Source organism: Pelmatolapia mariae, linkage group LG17, assembly GCF_036321145.2.
Source record: "Pelmatolapia mariae isolate MD_Pm_ZW linkage group LG17, Pm_UMD_F_2, whole genome shotgun sequence".
Taxonomy (NCBI): Eukaryota; Metazoa; Chordata; class Actinopteri; order Cichliformes; family Cichlidae; genus Pelmatolapia; species Pelmatolapia mariae.
In genome coordinates, this window is record NC_086242.1 from 24,374,900 (window position 1) to 24,389,509 (window position 14,610).

Genomic DNA, 14,610 nt, shown 5'->3' on the forward strand with positions numbered 1-14,610 from the left:
AGCCCAGTGTCATTGGAAATGTTCTGGAAATGTTGTTGTTTTGAACGGTTTGCTTGTATGTATACCTTGCAGGCTCGCAGCAAGCTGTCACAGATTCAAGATAGTCAACAGGAAGTGTCTAAAAGCATTGAGCAGTACAACAGCACCTTGAATGGAAACCATGGAGGCAGCATGACCAACTTGGCTGACATGAGTGAAGGCTTCAGTGACCGAGAGAATGGAGGATTTCCAGCCATGGTGAGAGCAGTACAGGTCAGGATCTTTGATAGAGGTGTGCTTTTATTTTCCAGTGTGCTGTGTAACATTTATTAAGGTCATAGGATTTGGTTTTATAGTCCTGGGTAGACCTGGTGCTCGTTTGTTCTGCCCGATCGTTGTTACCTTTTCCATTTGTGAAGTTCTATATTCACAAATGGATTTCTTTTTAATTCTTTTTAATTCATCTTGTGTGCCATCACAAGTATTTAAGCAAACTTCATTCATATGCCCCCTTAAATTTTACATGACCTTCTATTAAATGCATATGCAACCAGAAGTGTTACATTGTTTTTGACGAGCAAAGATACAGCTTGTGTGACAGAACGCATAAAGCTGTAGTGAATCTGATCCCATGGATGTATATGTTGTGATATGTGCTCACATTACTCGTACAAATACAACAAACGAAATAAAACCTATACATATCATAGTGTATAGAAATATAAATATTCTGTTTGTCCACAGCAGAAGAGATGATAAAAGCTTCTGTTCTCTGTCTCTTTCTTTGGCTTTCTCATTTCCACAGGAGGACCCATTCAAAGTGAAGCCATCTGTGTTTAACAGTCAACCTCAAGGGCTTCCCACTGACCCCTTCCAGTCTGAAGACCCCTTCAAAACAGACCCATTCAAAGGTTGTCATCCCCCTTAACTTTCACTGCATCACGATCTCTAAGTGTTCCTCTTAATCTTTTAATACAAATGGCTCATTCCTCTCCTCTGCTATCCTCTCCTCTCTTTACCGCACTGCATGTTGAGAGTATGGGTGAATGAGTGTCTAAAGATGATTGATGAGTTTGTGGAGCTCATCACGCCAAATCACAACAACAGTCTCCTCAAGGCATTTTATATTGCAAGGTGGACCCTACAATAATACAGACATGAGACTACAACACATAGTCTCTTTTAATATAGGCATTTATGTATTGGAGTGACCCATTACAATATTTTTTAAACTTAAGTACAACAATGGTGTATACACCATGTAAAACTGGATAACTTTTGACTCTGGTGATGTTGGCCTACACTACAAAAGTTCATCCAGCCCTCATGAAGAGCAAAGTGTGGGCATGGGTTTAGGTGAGGAGTGGCAGGCTGGTGACTGTGGTGAGCAACAACTTGCAGGCTAAACAGCAGGCAACAGTTAGTGCTGTCAACGGTAACCCACAAATATCTCAGAATGATACAGTATAGGCAGCATCTGTCTCTCTGAAAACTGATTTGATAAATGATGTTGTTTGAACATCTGTGGAGTCCCGTGGGAGTGTGCTTTACACCACAGCATCTGGTGATGCAAGGCATGTATGCTGCTGCTCAGCTTTGGAAATAGATTCCATGAAGCTCTCTATGCACAGTTCTTGATCTGATTTGACGAGTACTTGAAGTTTGGAGGTCTGATGCAACTGACTGCAGAAAGTTGGCGACCTCTGTGTACTATGTGCCTCATCATCCGCTGACCCCGAGTTGCTGACATCCCAATAATACAACTGACAGTTGACTGTGGAAGTGATAATGATCGATAATCAGTGGCAATCCTGTCAGAGTTGCCATAGAGACCGTGAGCTCAGGTTGAATGAAAGAAGACTTTGTTCTAGTTTCCAGTTTCCAGCAGTGCTTGTTACTGTAATTGCCATAAAACACATTACTGGGAAAAAGCTGAGTCCTTAATCAAAGCACCTCTTTGACCGAACATGAATAAAAGCAAACTTTATAGTTGCTCCTTTCATCCGCAGTCATGACATAATCAAGTAACAGAAGTTAAAACAAGAGCACTCGGTGTGCGCAACTCCCCCCAAAGGGCAAGGGCTGTACTAAAACGTAGATGTTTTATGTTTTTCATTACAACATTCTGATGTCAGCCTGTTTTTGTTACAATATGATGATGTCAGCCTTTCGTGGCATTATTATGACATCGTAGGGCATTGTATTGAAAAAACAAATAAAACCATTTTTTTATGGATATTCTTCCAATTTCACATTGATATACTAGGCCTTGGGGGACATGAGTATCTAGGTTGCCCAAGCGTTTGACCTTGACCTTCATTGTTAGTGCCTAAGTTCAATGTTAACCTAGAAAAATTTTTCAAGAAACCATGTTGAGTAAAGCTGGGCATACACTGTGCGATTTTTTTCAGTCGCGCGATTCAGCTCCTGCTCAAACTGTACGATTGACTCGCAGGGGTTAGAAGTTCGTAGGTCACGATGCAGGGTCTCACACTATACGGCCCAATGCTCTGATGCGACCTGAGTGCTCACACTGTGCGTCCATAAAATGAAGGTTATAACAGAAAATCTGTCGCTCACTCTCCCTCTCTGTCTTTCACTCACACAGACTCACACCACCACCATCAACTTTGCTAAATTGCTAATGAAAAACATTGATCAGGCAGCTGTGATTGAGCAGCAGTGTAGATCCAACTATTTTCACGGTTGTTGTGGTCGTGATAATTTTGTGAGGCCACATGGAAAAGGCTCGGATGAGCTTTCCAAAGTTCTACAAGTTGTGCCTCCATCGCTTGTGTCCAGATCACACGCTGCACTGCTGTGCTACTCCGTCTTTTTCACCGACATATATGTGTTTGCGCGTGCGCAGTGTGAGCGGCTGCGGCGACACCCTCACGACGGTCGTGAGGATTTCAAACAGGTTTGAAATCCTCCCGACCAAGCGATTGATGATCGGGAGCTGGTCGTGAGGTGTTAATCGCTTCTCGTTACCCCACGTATACTACACGATGCACGACCCACGATGAAGGCCAGAATCGGGCCGATCACCAAAACGACTGAAAAATCGGCTCAAAATGGGCCAAAAATCGCACAGTGTGAGCCCAGCATAACATATCATATTAAAAGGCATGGATAACTTTCCAACACACCTATTTGTCAATATGACACCCTATGACATCATAATGATGCCAAAAGAAGGATGTTAGCCAAACTAATGTCCTTTATGTACAGCACCACTCACCCCCTGCATGAGACTGTGGAGCAGCTCCTAAAGTAGTAGACTGTTATACCCATGGTGTAGATCTGAGGGCCGTTATAGGTCCTTCATCCAAACAGCAGATGGACTATACAGTACCCACACAGGATAAATAGTGTTTAAAAATACATGTATTTTGTTTATCCCACTGCATTTTATGTAGATATAAAAATGAAAAATCCTGCTGTATAGTAACCAGGGATGGTATAGTAACCTGCCCATCACCTGCCCATAGTATCGTATTTTGGGTTTTTAAATTTTTTTAATATAACTCTAATTCACCTTTTCTTCCTGTTCCCTGTGCTGCTGTAACAAGTGAATTTCCCCAGTGCAGAATTTAATAAGGTGGATGTCTATAAACATGAACACACGTCAAATCTGCGTCAACCAGAAGATATAATAGTCAGAATGTTTTTTGGCTCCTCTTAATGTAAGAAAGCTTTCCAACAGTACAGAGTAAAGACTACTTTTTTTTACCTTAGCTTAAGTTGTATGTATGCCTTATTTTATTTGGCAATGCTATATTTGTTTATTTTTGCATTTAATGAAATGTTTTCTTCAAAAAACCTGATTTTAATATGGCATACAAATACAATGAGAGGGTTTTTAATTCTTTTGCTGGATCTTGTATGCAGTCAAATGATTAAAAACACAGAAGTTTCTAAAATGGAATCCAGCAAGCAGTTCATTTTAAAAGAACTGTTTTTTTTAATCCTTTGAATATTTATGGTCATTAAGATGGTAAAAAACATTTATTATCAATTAATTGATGGAATTATCCATTAAATACTCCATTACTAAAATAATTGATAGCTCCAGCCCTGGTAAGTGGTCTCATCCCTTCTATACGCTCCTCTCTCCTCTTCTCTACTCCTCAATCTGCGTTTACTGCTTTATGTGTATTAAGTTGTCTTTCCTCCTAGTAGCTTATATTTTCCAGCTTGAGTTAATTTATGACTGTCTTTTGTCTTCTTCCTGCCTTTCCCTCTTTGCTTGATTCCTCTCCTGTAGGTGACCCTTTTCAGAATGATCCTTTTGCAAAGCAGCCACCAGTACCCACAGGTATTTACTTCAGGGAAGAAAGGTCAATCATTTTTCTTTTTTGAGAGGTAATTTAATCTTGGGGCAGAAAGTAAACTGCAATATTTCATCACTTAAAATGTTGCACTAAAACTGTTGTACACACTACATTGAACAGGTTTAGCGTTTACTCGAATGCATGCATGTTTTTTTCCTTAAATTAATTACAATAATTCGCATGGAATGTACCTTACAAATGTATCATGTAGCATATTTTTAAAATCAGTGTTTTTACAACCCCAAGTGTGTATTTTTTACTGAAATATTAAATGGGCTGTACTTTTGAGTAGACACTTTTCCACTCAGCTTGAGTACATTCCCACCACATGGACCAGCAGAAACACAAAGTACATTCCAACCACAACCCTCATAGAAGCACTTTTTTGTAAGCCGTTTGCATTTCTTATAGGTTTTTAAACATAGAGAGACTACCTCACTAAAAAAAACCAAAAAATCCCAAAACAACCTCCCAGCTCATTGATTATATTGACTTACTCAGAGCTCTTTCTAAGTACTTCTTGGAATACTTACTGTGTTTGTTTTGACCTTTTGGTCCATGCTTTGGTTTGATGTTTTTATGATGCCCATTTGCTGATGCTTTTGTTTATACTTGGCTAGACTTAGCCATACAGTGGGTTAAAAACATATTTGAGCCCCTGGTCAATTTGTAACTTTCACACTTGCAAAAGAATGAACACTCTCTAATCTTTGTTCAGAATCAGAGAGGCTTTATTAATCCCAGAGGGAAATTGAGTTGTTATAGCAGCAAACATCAAGCACTCATATAAAATGAGTATAGAAACAGAGGTATTAATATAAATATACATATAAATATAAATATTAAAGAACTTGCTACTATTGGTTTTGTTTAAATAGACACTTACAATATCAGGCAATACTCCAGGAAAAAAACGTTACACCAAAGTTATAAATTTTTTTGTATGAGTCATTGAATGAAGTAAGTATTTGATCCCAAAGCAAAACATGACTTACTACTCTCTAAATCCTTGAAGTTTCTTGACTGCAGCTTGGAAACTCAAAGTTTTAGCTCCCTCCACAGATAGAGGATAGAGGTCTGGAGACTGGCTAGTTGCATGATGTTGGAAGACCCACCTGCAGTGTTCCGTCTGAGGAAAGGGGATACAGGACCTTGTCCACTGGCCCCTTAATGTGGTCAAGTCCTGTACCCTTAGGACAGAAACAACCCCAAGGCATGTTTCCAACTCCATGGGGTTGGTGTTCTATGGGTCATAGTCAGCAAGACTTCAATCCATTACATTGTAGTGTCTTACCAGAGGTGTTTTTTGGAGACTGAGGTCCCAGTTGCCTTCAGATCATTAAGAAGCTCCTCCCATGCAGTTTTGGGCTGATCCAATACCTGTCGAATGATCATCCTCACGCCATGAGGCAACATATTGCACAAAGCTCCAGACTGAGGGCAACTGATGATAATCTTATGTTTCGTTCGTTTCCAAATAACCACATCAACAGCTTTCCCCTTCTCTTCAAACTTCTTGCTGATGGTCTTGTTTACCAAGTCTTCAGTCTTGTCCCTATCATCCTTTGGCAGCTCATTGGTCTTGCCCATGGTGGTGGCCGGGAATGGTGGATTGATTGAAATAAAGAAAGAACGAAAGAAAGGAAGAAAGAAAGAGAAAGAAATCTGAGGGAGGCAGAATTCTGGTTGGGTTGTAGGGAATCCGCATGCATGCACTGCAGTAGCTGGCCAATACGATGTGACTTGCTTTTTTTCTCAGCTACACTGTGCAGCAGAGAAGCTACAAGCGGCCATGACAGTCAAAAACCACCTTCCCATGTTCCCAGATTTTGGCTCTGCGTTAAGTGGCTACACACATCACTGTGCCCGGCTCTGCACTGTATCTGGAGCTGGATGGTGCGAATGGAAGCTGCCATAGTTAATTCACCACATATGGAAATGTCCCTGGTGTACCCATCCGACAGCCATCGTGTAGCTGGCCCCTCAACTCTTCTGTCTGAACACTGCAGATTGTGCATGTTTCAGCAGGACAAAACTGTATATGTTGTACCACATGCATATGTCTCTGGTCAATGAAAGTTTTAAGAAACAGAGTTTAAGTAGCTCAAGTTCATTTCTGCTGTAGATCCATTTGGAGGAGACCCCTTCAAAGAGACAGATCCATTCAAGGCTTCATCAGAAGACTTCTTCAAGAAAACCACAAAGATGGATCCCTTCTCCACACCAGACCCTTTCAATAAAAGTGCCACTTTACCCTCCAAGGTACTTGTTGAGATTCAAAAGTGGATTTGTAATGTATATCTGGTTATCCCAAGAAGGGATCAGAATGTTTAGTTTGCTCCCTCTGTTGCTGTTTTTGTGTTAAGTCTCAGTTTTTACAGTCGTCAATACAAACAACAGAATTTGTATTAATTTATATTTTCATTTAGATTGAAGGTTTCCATAAGAACCTCAGAGATTTCTGGTTCAGTGGCACCCACTGTAGAGTTTACTCCAGCATTATAAACAAACAAAAAACCCCAATAATAATTAATGCATTAATAAGTACATGGAAAACCCCCTCAATAAACACTGTAGTTAGAATACATTTTCAATTAACATTGTATTCTTTTGTATGTATTTCTCTTTTCTGTTTTATGCAGCAACCTACTACCTTCACAAGCAGTGACCCATTTTCTTCAAGCCATCAAAAACCTAAAGGATCAGGTATGATTTAATACTTCGTCCTCAATAGTTTTGGACATCTTGTAGTTTTTGTAATCACAGAATAAAATAACTTGTTATTCTTTGTGCTGTATAATATCCAAAAAGGATAGTTTTGGCCAGATACACCATTGTAGAGCAGACCTAAGCTCTATTTTGAGTTTAGCTTGGAGTCAATTTTTTTCAGTTTAGTGTTTGTTTTTGACACAAACGTGTTTTAACAAACCTTTATGAATCCATTGGACCTGTTTCAGTAAACTGTGTGTTCTCTGCTGAGATATGAATGTAGTCTATACAAACATGCTTGTTCTATGGGTCAAGTTGACTGTCACAGTGATTGAAGCAACTTGAGCCTGTCACCACACTCTGACCATTATTTACTTAGCTGAAGAGCACCATGTTAATTTGCCTATTAAAACCCAGGTTGTACAGAAGATGTGTCATGTTGCTTACCCAATGCTCTAAGTCCACTTAATAACTCAGATTTAATCCCACTGATCAATGGACATGAGTACCATTCACAGAGTTGGGGAATGGCTGCAATCACAGCATTGTAAGATGGTGACAGATGTACCCTTAGGCCCCCTCCTCGATTCAGAGATGGTCTTTCCCTTTTCACGCAAATGGCCTCCTTGACTCCCCACTCAAACCAGCGTTCCTCCCTGTCCAGGATGTGTACATCCTCATCATTGAAAGTGTGTCCACTGGCCTGTAGGTGTGAATAGATTGCTGAGTCCTGGCCTAACGAGGTAGCTCTTCTGTGTTGTGCCATTCGCTTAGCCAGAGGTTGTTTGGTTTCCCCGATGTATAAATCATGGTAATCCTCCTGGCACTCACAGCGTACACTATAGTAGAGCTGGGCGATATGACCCAAAATTCATATCTCGATATTTTTTAGCTGTATGGCGATATACGATATATATCTCGATATTTTTTATTAAGCCATAAGGTAAGAACAAGAGAGTTTAGTCAAAGCTGTGTCCCAGATGTCACACAGGGACTTTTATTAACATACAGCGTAGATGTACATAAAGAAATTACTCAAAAATAAATTATCAGCATTTATTAAATAATAATGCTCCATAAATAAAAGAAACACAATGTTGTTTTTGTGCATAACAAAAAGCTCACAATTGTGCAGTCAAAATGTAAACTAAAAGACGCTGAGCATAATAACAAAGAGACAGATTTCACAGCTGCTCTATTCCCAAGTTCTGCTGCGTTACTGACAGCCTTGAGTTTGAAATCCTCTTTGTAACCATGTCTCTTAACAGGTGCCATTTATGGTTCTTATACACACACAATACGGTAATGTTACGTTGAAGCACAGTACGTATCACTCCGCGAGGCTCCACTACGGTAGCCGTAATGCTCCGACAATCCATCAAGCGGTGCAGCTCCGTAGCTTACCAAAGTCGTACTAAAACATTTTTTGACAGATTGCTGAGCGCCGTGTACCACATAAAAACGGTTCGCGGTCAGTAAGCACAACCAGAATTCATACATAAGGTGCACTGTCGATTTTTGAGAAAATGAAAGGATTTTAGGTCATGCAGCCCCTGTGGGCTGCATGTCGTTAGCGCGGTTAGCTCGCTAACACGTTGACGCCGTCCAGCCCCACGCACGGGGCGATCCGCGGTAACTCATTAACGGAGATTTGCCGTGTTCATCTTGTCGTTGCCTGCAGGTGAAGCTATGGGGGAGGGGGAGTTGTGTTCAGTGAAGGAGAGGCGAGGCCCAGTAACACAGCGTAGAGACAAAAATGGACGAAAGAGAGGCAAACTTGCGGCTCCACAAGTATAATTATAACGTAACATATACTATATCGATATAAACGATATTGTCACATCTTATATCTCGTATGAAAATATATCGATATTTTTAAAAAAACTCGATATATCGCCCAGCTCTACACTATAGTACTGTTTGAGCCGGCAGACCAGATCCTTGGGGTGGACCAGTTTTTGGTGCACAGCGTGTTTTGTGTTTTAAAAGCCACAGAGATGCTGTGTTTAGATAAAATGTGTCTCAAGTGTTCCGATACTTCTGACACATAAGGGATCACTAAGGGTTTTTGCTGAGGCAGCAGTTGTCCTTCTTCTCTCCTAGATCACCTGTAGCTTTCTTTGGTAGGTGTTCTTCCTTCCCAGCTTTGACAAAAGTCCAGCTGGGATAACCACATTTACTCAGAGCCTTCTTGATATGATGTTCTTCTGCTTCCCTGGCTTCTGTATCTGTGGGGGTGGGGTTCTGTGTGTTGTAGTGTCCTTATGACACCCAGTTTGTGCTCCAGTGGATAATGAGAGTCAAACCTTAAATACTAATCTGTATGCATTGGTTTACGGTACACATCAACTGTTAATGTCCCATCTCTGAATCAAGGAGGGGGGCTTAGGGTACACTTTTCCCCACCTTTCCCAATCCTGTGATTGCAGCCATTCCCCAACTGTGAATGTTACTCATGACCATTGATCAATGGTCATGAGTTATTATCCATATGTGTGTGTGTGACATTTTTAATTTTTGTTTGTCATTTTTCTTGGATTGGATTGAATTCTGAAGTCTCAGTAAAGACTGCTTTTTCACATTATGAGTAAAGACTAGTGACTAATTCCACTTACAGTCTACCTATGATATGACTGCCTGGTTTTGTATGCCCTTCTATTCCTTCTCTATTACTTCTTCTATGTTTCTATTTTATCTTTCTATTTCATCAGAAAGTTGAAAGCTGTTTTGGTGCTATGCAGACTTGAGTTTCTTTAGCGTTTACATTTTCAGATAAACCTTTTATATTCATATTTGTGAAAATTCCTGTTAATATGTACTATCAACAACATATTGACACAAAACAGATTGATCTAGGAGGCAGGTGACTGGGAACCATATTTCTGTTAAACCCTTTTAATTAAACCTGAAAATCTAGACTGCAACACAGCATGATTTCTTCATTCTAAATCTATTCATCTTAACAAAGCAATTTAACCTGATCATGGCTTTGAAAAAAAGGCTAAGGTAGTTAATGTAAACTGGGAATGTGGAGCATCAATAAAATTTTATAACAGTGTGAACAGTATCCTGGCAGATATAGAAAATCTGGAAATATGTGATCCCAGCCCTACCTAATACTTTCAGGTACATTGAGATTGTTGATATAAATTCAGTGTAACTGTGTCATTTTCAGACCTCTTTGGCACACTGGACCCGTTTGGCAGCAGTTCATTCAACAGCAGTAACACTTCTGTTGGATTTGCAGACTTCAGCCACATGTCGAAGTCCAGAGACCCTTTTGAAGGAAGGGCCACCTGGCTTCCAGACTACCAGAAGGTATGGGAGGTGAAAATAAACATCTTGAACTTTCTACCAAATTTATCCAAAACCCACTCATTACATGGGCTCTGGAGAGAAAACATATTGACAAAATTAAATCAATCAATTAAACCATTACAATAATGCCGTATTGTAATGGTAAAAGTGAAAATTAAATTGATACCTTAGGTGCGGCTACTACAAATCTCAGACAAGTTTCAGTTTTGGCAGTGGTCAAGTTTTCTGAAAATCTTGTGAATGTGATTACTCAAGAAGGAAGTAGCTTAGGATTTTTAAATTGATACCATAAGTGTGTCTTCTAGGAGGCTGAGGCGTAGCACCGGCAGCTGCCAGTTTTTTTTAATTTTTTTAGTGATGGTTTTTGTAAACTTAGCTGATAAATTAAACAGTACTGTGCCTTACTTGTGGGTGTTGGCTCTCTTCTGTTCCTATTATAATGCACAGTGGTGTTTGCTTCATCCAAAGCACACTGTCTATTGATTCACCCGCTGATTATATTCACAGTGTTCACTCACTGTGTATTTTGGATTCGCAAGCTTAGCTCGTGATCAACTCACTTGCTGCATGCACTCCTCACTTGTCCCTCTTGCACTCTCCTGCTCTGTGTGTCAGATGTTTAGTTACTCATCTGATACCTGAATGCTAGTCCTACAGAGGTTGATTATCGTGTTAATAATTTTACTTCTTTACTGCATATGAAAAGAAGGCCTCAAATCAGAAGTCTCATTAGCTGGAGAAGAAATGGTGCCTCACAAATTTAGAAGATCATCGTTTAACCTGGAAAAATAGTTTGCTGCTTTGTAAAAAAGCCCTCTGTAAAGCTAGAACTTACTATTCATCACTGATTGAAGAAAACAACAAAGTTTTCCTTCAGCACTGCAGCCAGGCTGACAGAAGGTCAGAGCTCTGTTGAGCCAAGCATTTTTTAACTCACAGACGTATCATTATGTACAGCTACTTTCAGTACCATTGATATTGAGACTCCAATATAGACTTCAGTTTGTTCATGTTTGTTTACACACTAAGGTTAATTATTCCACAGTTTCCATTACATTTAGACCTGGATGACCTCTAATTTTCTGCTTCTTAATTTACATAAAACTGAGGTTATTGTACTCGGCCCTGAAAATCTAAGAAATATGGAATCTAACCAGATTCTTACTGTGAATGGACTTAACTCGGCCTCCAGAAACACTGTGAGGAATCTTGCAGTCATATTTGCACATGTTAAACAAATGTGTAGGGTTTCTGCTTTCTTCCATTTGCGCAATACCTCTAAAATTAGAAACATCTTGTCTTACACGTGCACACTTGACACACTTGAGAAACTTAAGAAGCTAGTTAAATAATCCGCCTCCATCTTATCTTGATGACTTTTTAGTACCATATCACCCCATTAGAGGACTTTGCTGTCAGATTACGGACTTCCTTGTGGTTCCTAAAGTGTTTAAAAGTAGAATGGGAGGCAGAGCTTTTAGCGTTCAAGCTCCTCTTCTGTGGAACCAGCTTCCAGTTTGGATTCAGGAAACAGACAACCTCTTAAAGCTTAAAACTTTTGTTTTCGATAAAGCATATAATTGATCCTGAATCCTTCCTTAGTTATGCTGCAACATACACCTCTCTGGACTTAATTATTATTGTTTATTTATTGCTGGCTCTCTTCCACAGCATGTCTTTGTCCTGTCTTCCTCCCCTAACCCCATCGAGTCACAGCAGATGATCATACCCCTGAGCCTAGTTCTGCTGGTTTCTTCCTGTTAAAAGGGAGTTTTTCCTTCCCACTGTCGCCAAAGAGCTTGCTCATAGAAGGTCATATGATTATTGTGGTTTTCTCTGTTTTATTTATATTATTGTAGGGTCTTTACTTTACAATATAAAGCACCTTATATGAATAAAACTGATTTGAAATTGAATTAAAATTAGCTATCTCTCATTCCTTTATATTTTCTTCCAGACTTTGTTTTATCTCTTTAGGTGGTTTTAACAATAGTTTTCCAGGCTTTCTGAAGCCTTGCACCTTTTTTTTTCAGTTTTGGCTGCATTTCCCCTTATTTTCAGTCGAGTCCTTGTACCTGATGAATTTCAGAGGAGTGTTTCCTCTGTACGTCAGTGTTATGTGTTAAGCTGCATAACACTGACCTACGAATCATTCAAGTTTAAGAATGGCACCTAACTCAAGACATAACACTTGGAAAAGTTTTTGTCAGCATGTTATTAGCAGCCTGTCACAAAAACACACCATTTGTTCCAATGTCTTTAGCTTAACGGATGACAAATGCCAACGATTAAACAGTTTACTTGTATAAAATAGTATTTTTGCACTGATAAGACGATTCCCAAAAACTTGCCATCGCTTGGCTTTAGGGAACTGGAAAAGTGGAGGACAAAACAAGTGGCTGGTCAAAAAAAAGATACTGGTCAGAAGTTGACCAGTATCTGAAACTCATGTCCTTAGGAAATAGGAAGAAAACTAACAAATACGTGTCACGGGACCTGAGAAATACATCTGGCCCTTCAGTTGACCCATTGCTGAAGCCTCATCAGTGTTGGTTCAAGCCTTTGCACAGTAATGTATTTCACTAGCTGGGCCTACTTCCTCATTTTAGGTTTGACAGCGTTTTAGTAGGTATGCTTGACATGAATTGAGCTGCGGTTTGGGGAAGGCCTCGAAGGGGACTGGCGACGGCTCCCGGGTCTGGCAGATCCCCATGCACTAAATAGGAGTGAAGAAGTTAAAGAATTGAGAACAAGGAGGGAGGGTGGGGCACGTAAACGAGAATGAACAGCTTGCAGAACTGGGGGAACCTATATAGATGACAACCGGAAGGACGGTGTTTGGAGGTGCGGTCCCGCTCCTGAAATTCCGATAGATAATCTCCAATTCTGGATGGTGTTCATGTGATGCTGTTGTTAATCATATTTGTATTTTGTATTTGTATTGTATTTCTTTTTCAGCATAATGATACTGTTTCAAAATGACACATTCCTTTTCTCAAAATTTTTGCAGCCAGTGTTTGTGGATGACCCATTCAGCAGGAAGAATGACATGCCGGCTCTGCCTCCAAAGAAAAGTGTTCCCCCAAGGCCCAAGCCACCCAGTGGTGAGTGTCACACTGTGTAGGCTTTTGAGGTGGCCTAGAAAGGTGCCAGAATTATACAAGAATACTGTTAATTAGGGATGGGTACCGGTGTCCGGTGCCATGATGGCACCGGTTCTGACATAAACGGTAGTAACCAGACCGAAAAGCAGCGCACATTTCGGTGCTTTGTTTCGGTGCTTTTTTTTTTTTCCTGAGCCAATTCTAGCCAATCATTTTACGTTTCCGAGGATAGTAGGCGGGTCCAGGTACGTACGTTCTTTTAGAGCAGAGCTACAGATTAAAAATGCCCAAGGCGAAGCGGTCAAAAGTCTGGCTGTACTTCGCAGCAAAAGATGCAAACTCAGCAGCCTGCAACAAGTGCTTTAAGCTGATACTGTGATACTGTCAAAGGAGGTAACACCTCGAATCCGATGAAACACCTGGCGACGCATAGCGTTTTTTTAAAGCCGAGAAATGCGCCGTGTTTGATAGCTTGCTGCAAGACCTCACACCGAGCACATCTACTGCGGGTGTGGTGCCTGTTATCGGACCTGGAGTTAGCAACATCCCCCAAAAACTCGAAGAGTAGAGTCCTGGCCCCTAGCCCTGCCAGTGTAGCAGAAATGATGACGGATGATGATGGCAGCAGCAGCGTTCTTCTCTGCGTGAGTAGCTTAATGTTGTTCGTGTGTAATTTATGTTGAGTAGGCTAACCATGTTATTAAATTAATGCATGTAAGGTGAACTAGCAAACACCGTCGTAGTTACATGCGGCTGTCTTCTTGTTTGATGGCAGATACTCCCTTCACCCGGGCCAAAAAGGCTAAAATGACCAAAGAAAAAGTGGAAAAAAGTTTAACATGAGAGGTTTTTGGACAAAGTTTGTGTTTTTTTTCCCATTGTTTAAGCACTGCTTCCAGCCAAGAGTGATACCATATATGCCCTATAGCTGCAGAAAAGGCTAACATTGTTATCTTTTTACAAAAAACAGCTAAACATGAGAGGTTTTTGGACCAATTTTGTGTTCTCCATTCTTTAAGCACCGGTTTGAGCACCGTTTAAGCACCGGCACCGTTTCAAAAGTATCGGTTTGGCACCGGTATCGGATAAAACCTAAATGATACCCATCCCTACTGTTAATAGTATTATTTGTAGGTGTTTGACCTGAACTGTTTTCGTTTTGTAAA

At 40.4% G+C, this 14,610-nt stretch overlaps 1 protein-coding gene across 12 annotated transcripts in view; it reads left to right on the top strand.

Moving 5' to 3' along the window:
* LOC134646545 (epidermal growth factor receptor substrate 15-like 1) overlaps positions 1–14,610 on the top strand; it is a 57,141-nt gene that overhangs the window by 25,122 nt on the left and 17,409 nt on the right. For 8 of the 12 annotated variants that reach the window (XR_010096756.1, XR_010096755.1, XM_063500323.1 and 5 more), the window contains 7 exons: positions 73–252; positions 785–890; positions 4,247–4,297; positions 6,439–6,575; positions 6,956–7,019; positions 10,198–10,340; positions 13,351–13,444. Coding sequence is in view for 10 of the 12 variants with exons in the window: in XM_063500323.1 (XP_063356393.1) it covers positions 73–252; positions 785–890; positions 4,247–4,297; positions 6,439–6,575; positions 6,956–7,019; positions 10,198–10,340; positions 13,351–13,444 (775 nt within the window). In the remaining 2 variants the exon portion in view is untranslated. The remainder of the gene's footprint in view (positions 1–72; positions 253–784; positions 891–4,246; positions 4,298–6,438; positions 6,576–6,955; positions 7,020–10,197; positions 10,341–13,350; positions 13,445–14,610) is intronic. The other 4 variants (XM_063500324.1, XM_063500327.1, XM_063500328.1 and 1 more) reach the window with 3 other exon arrangements.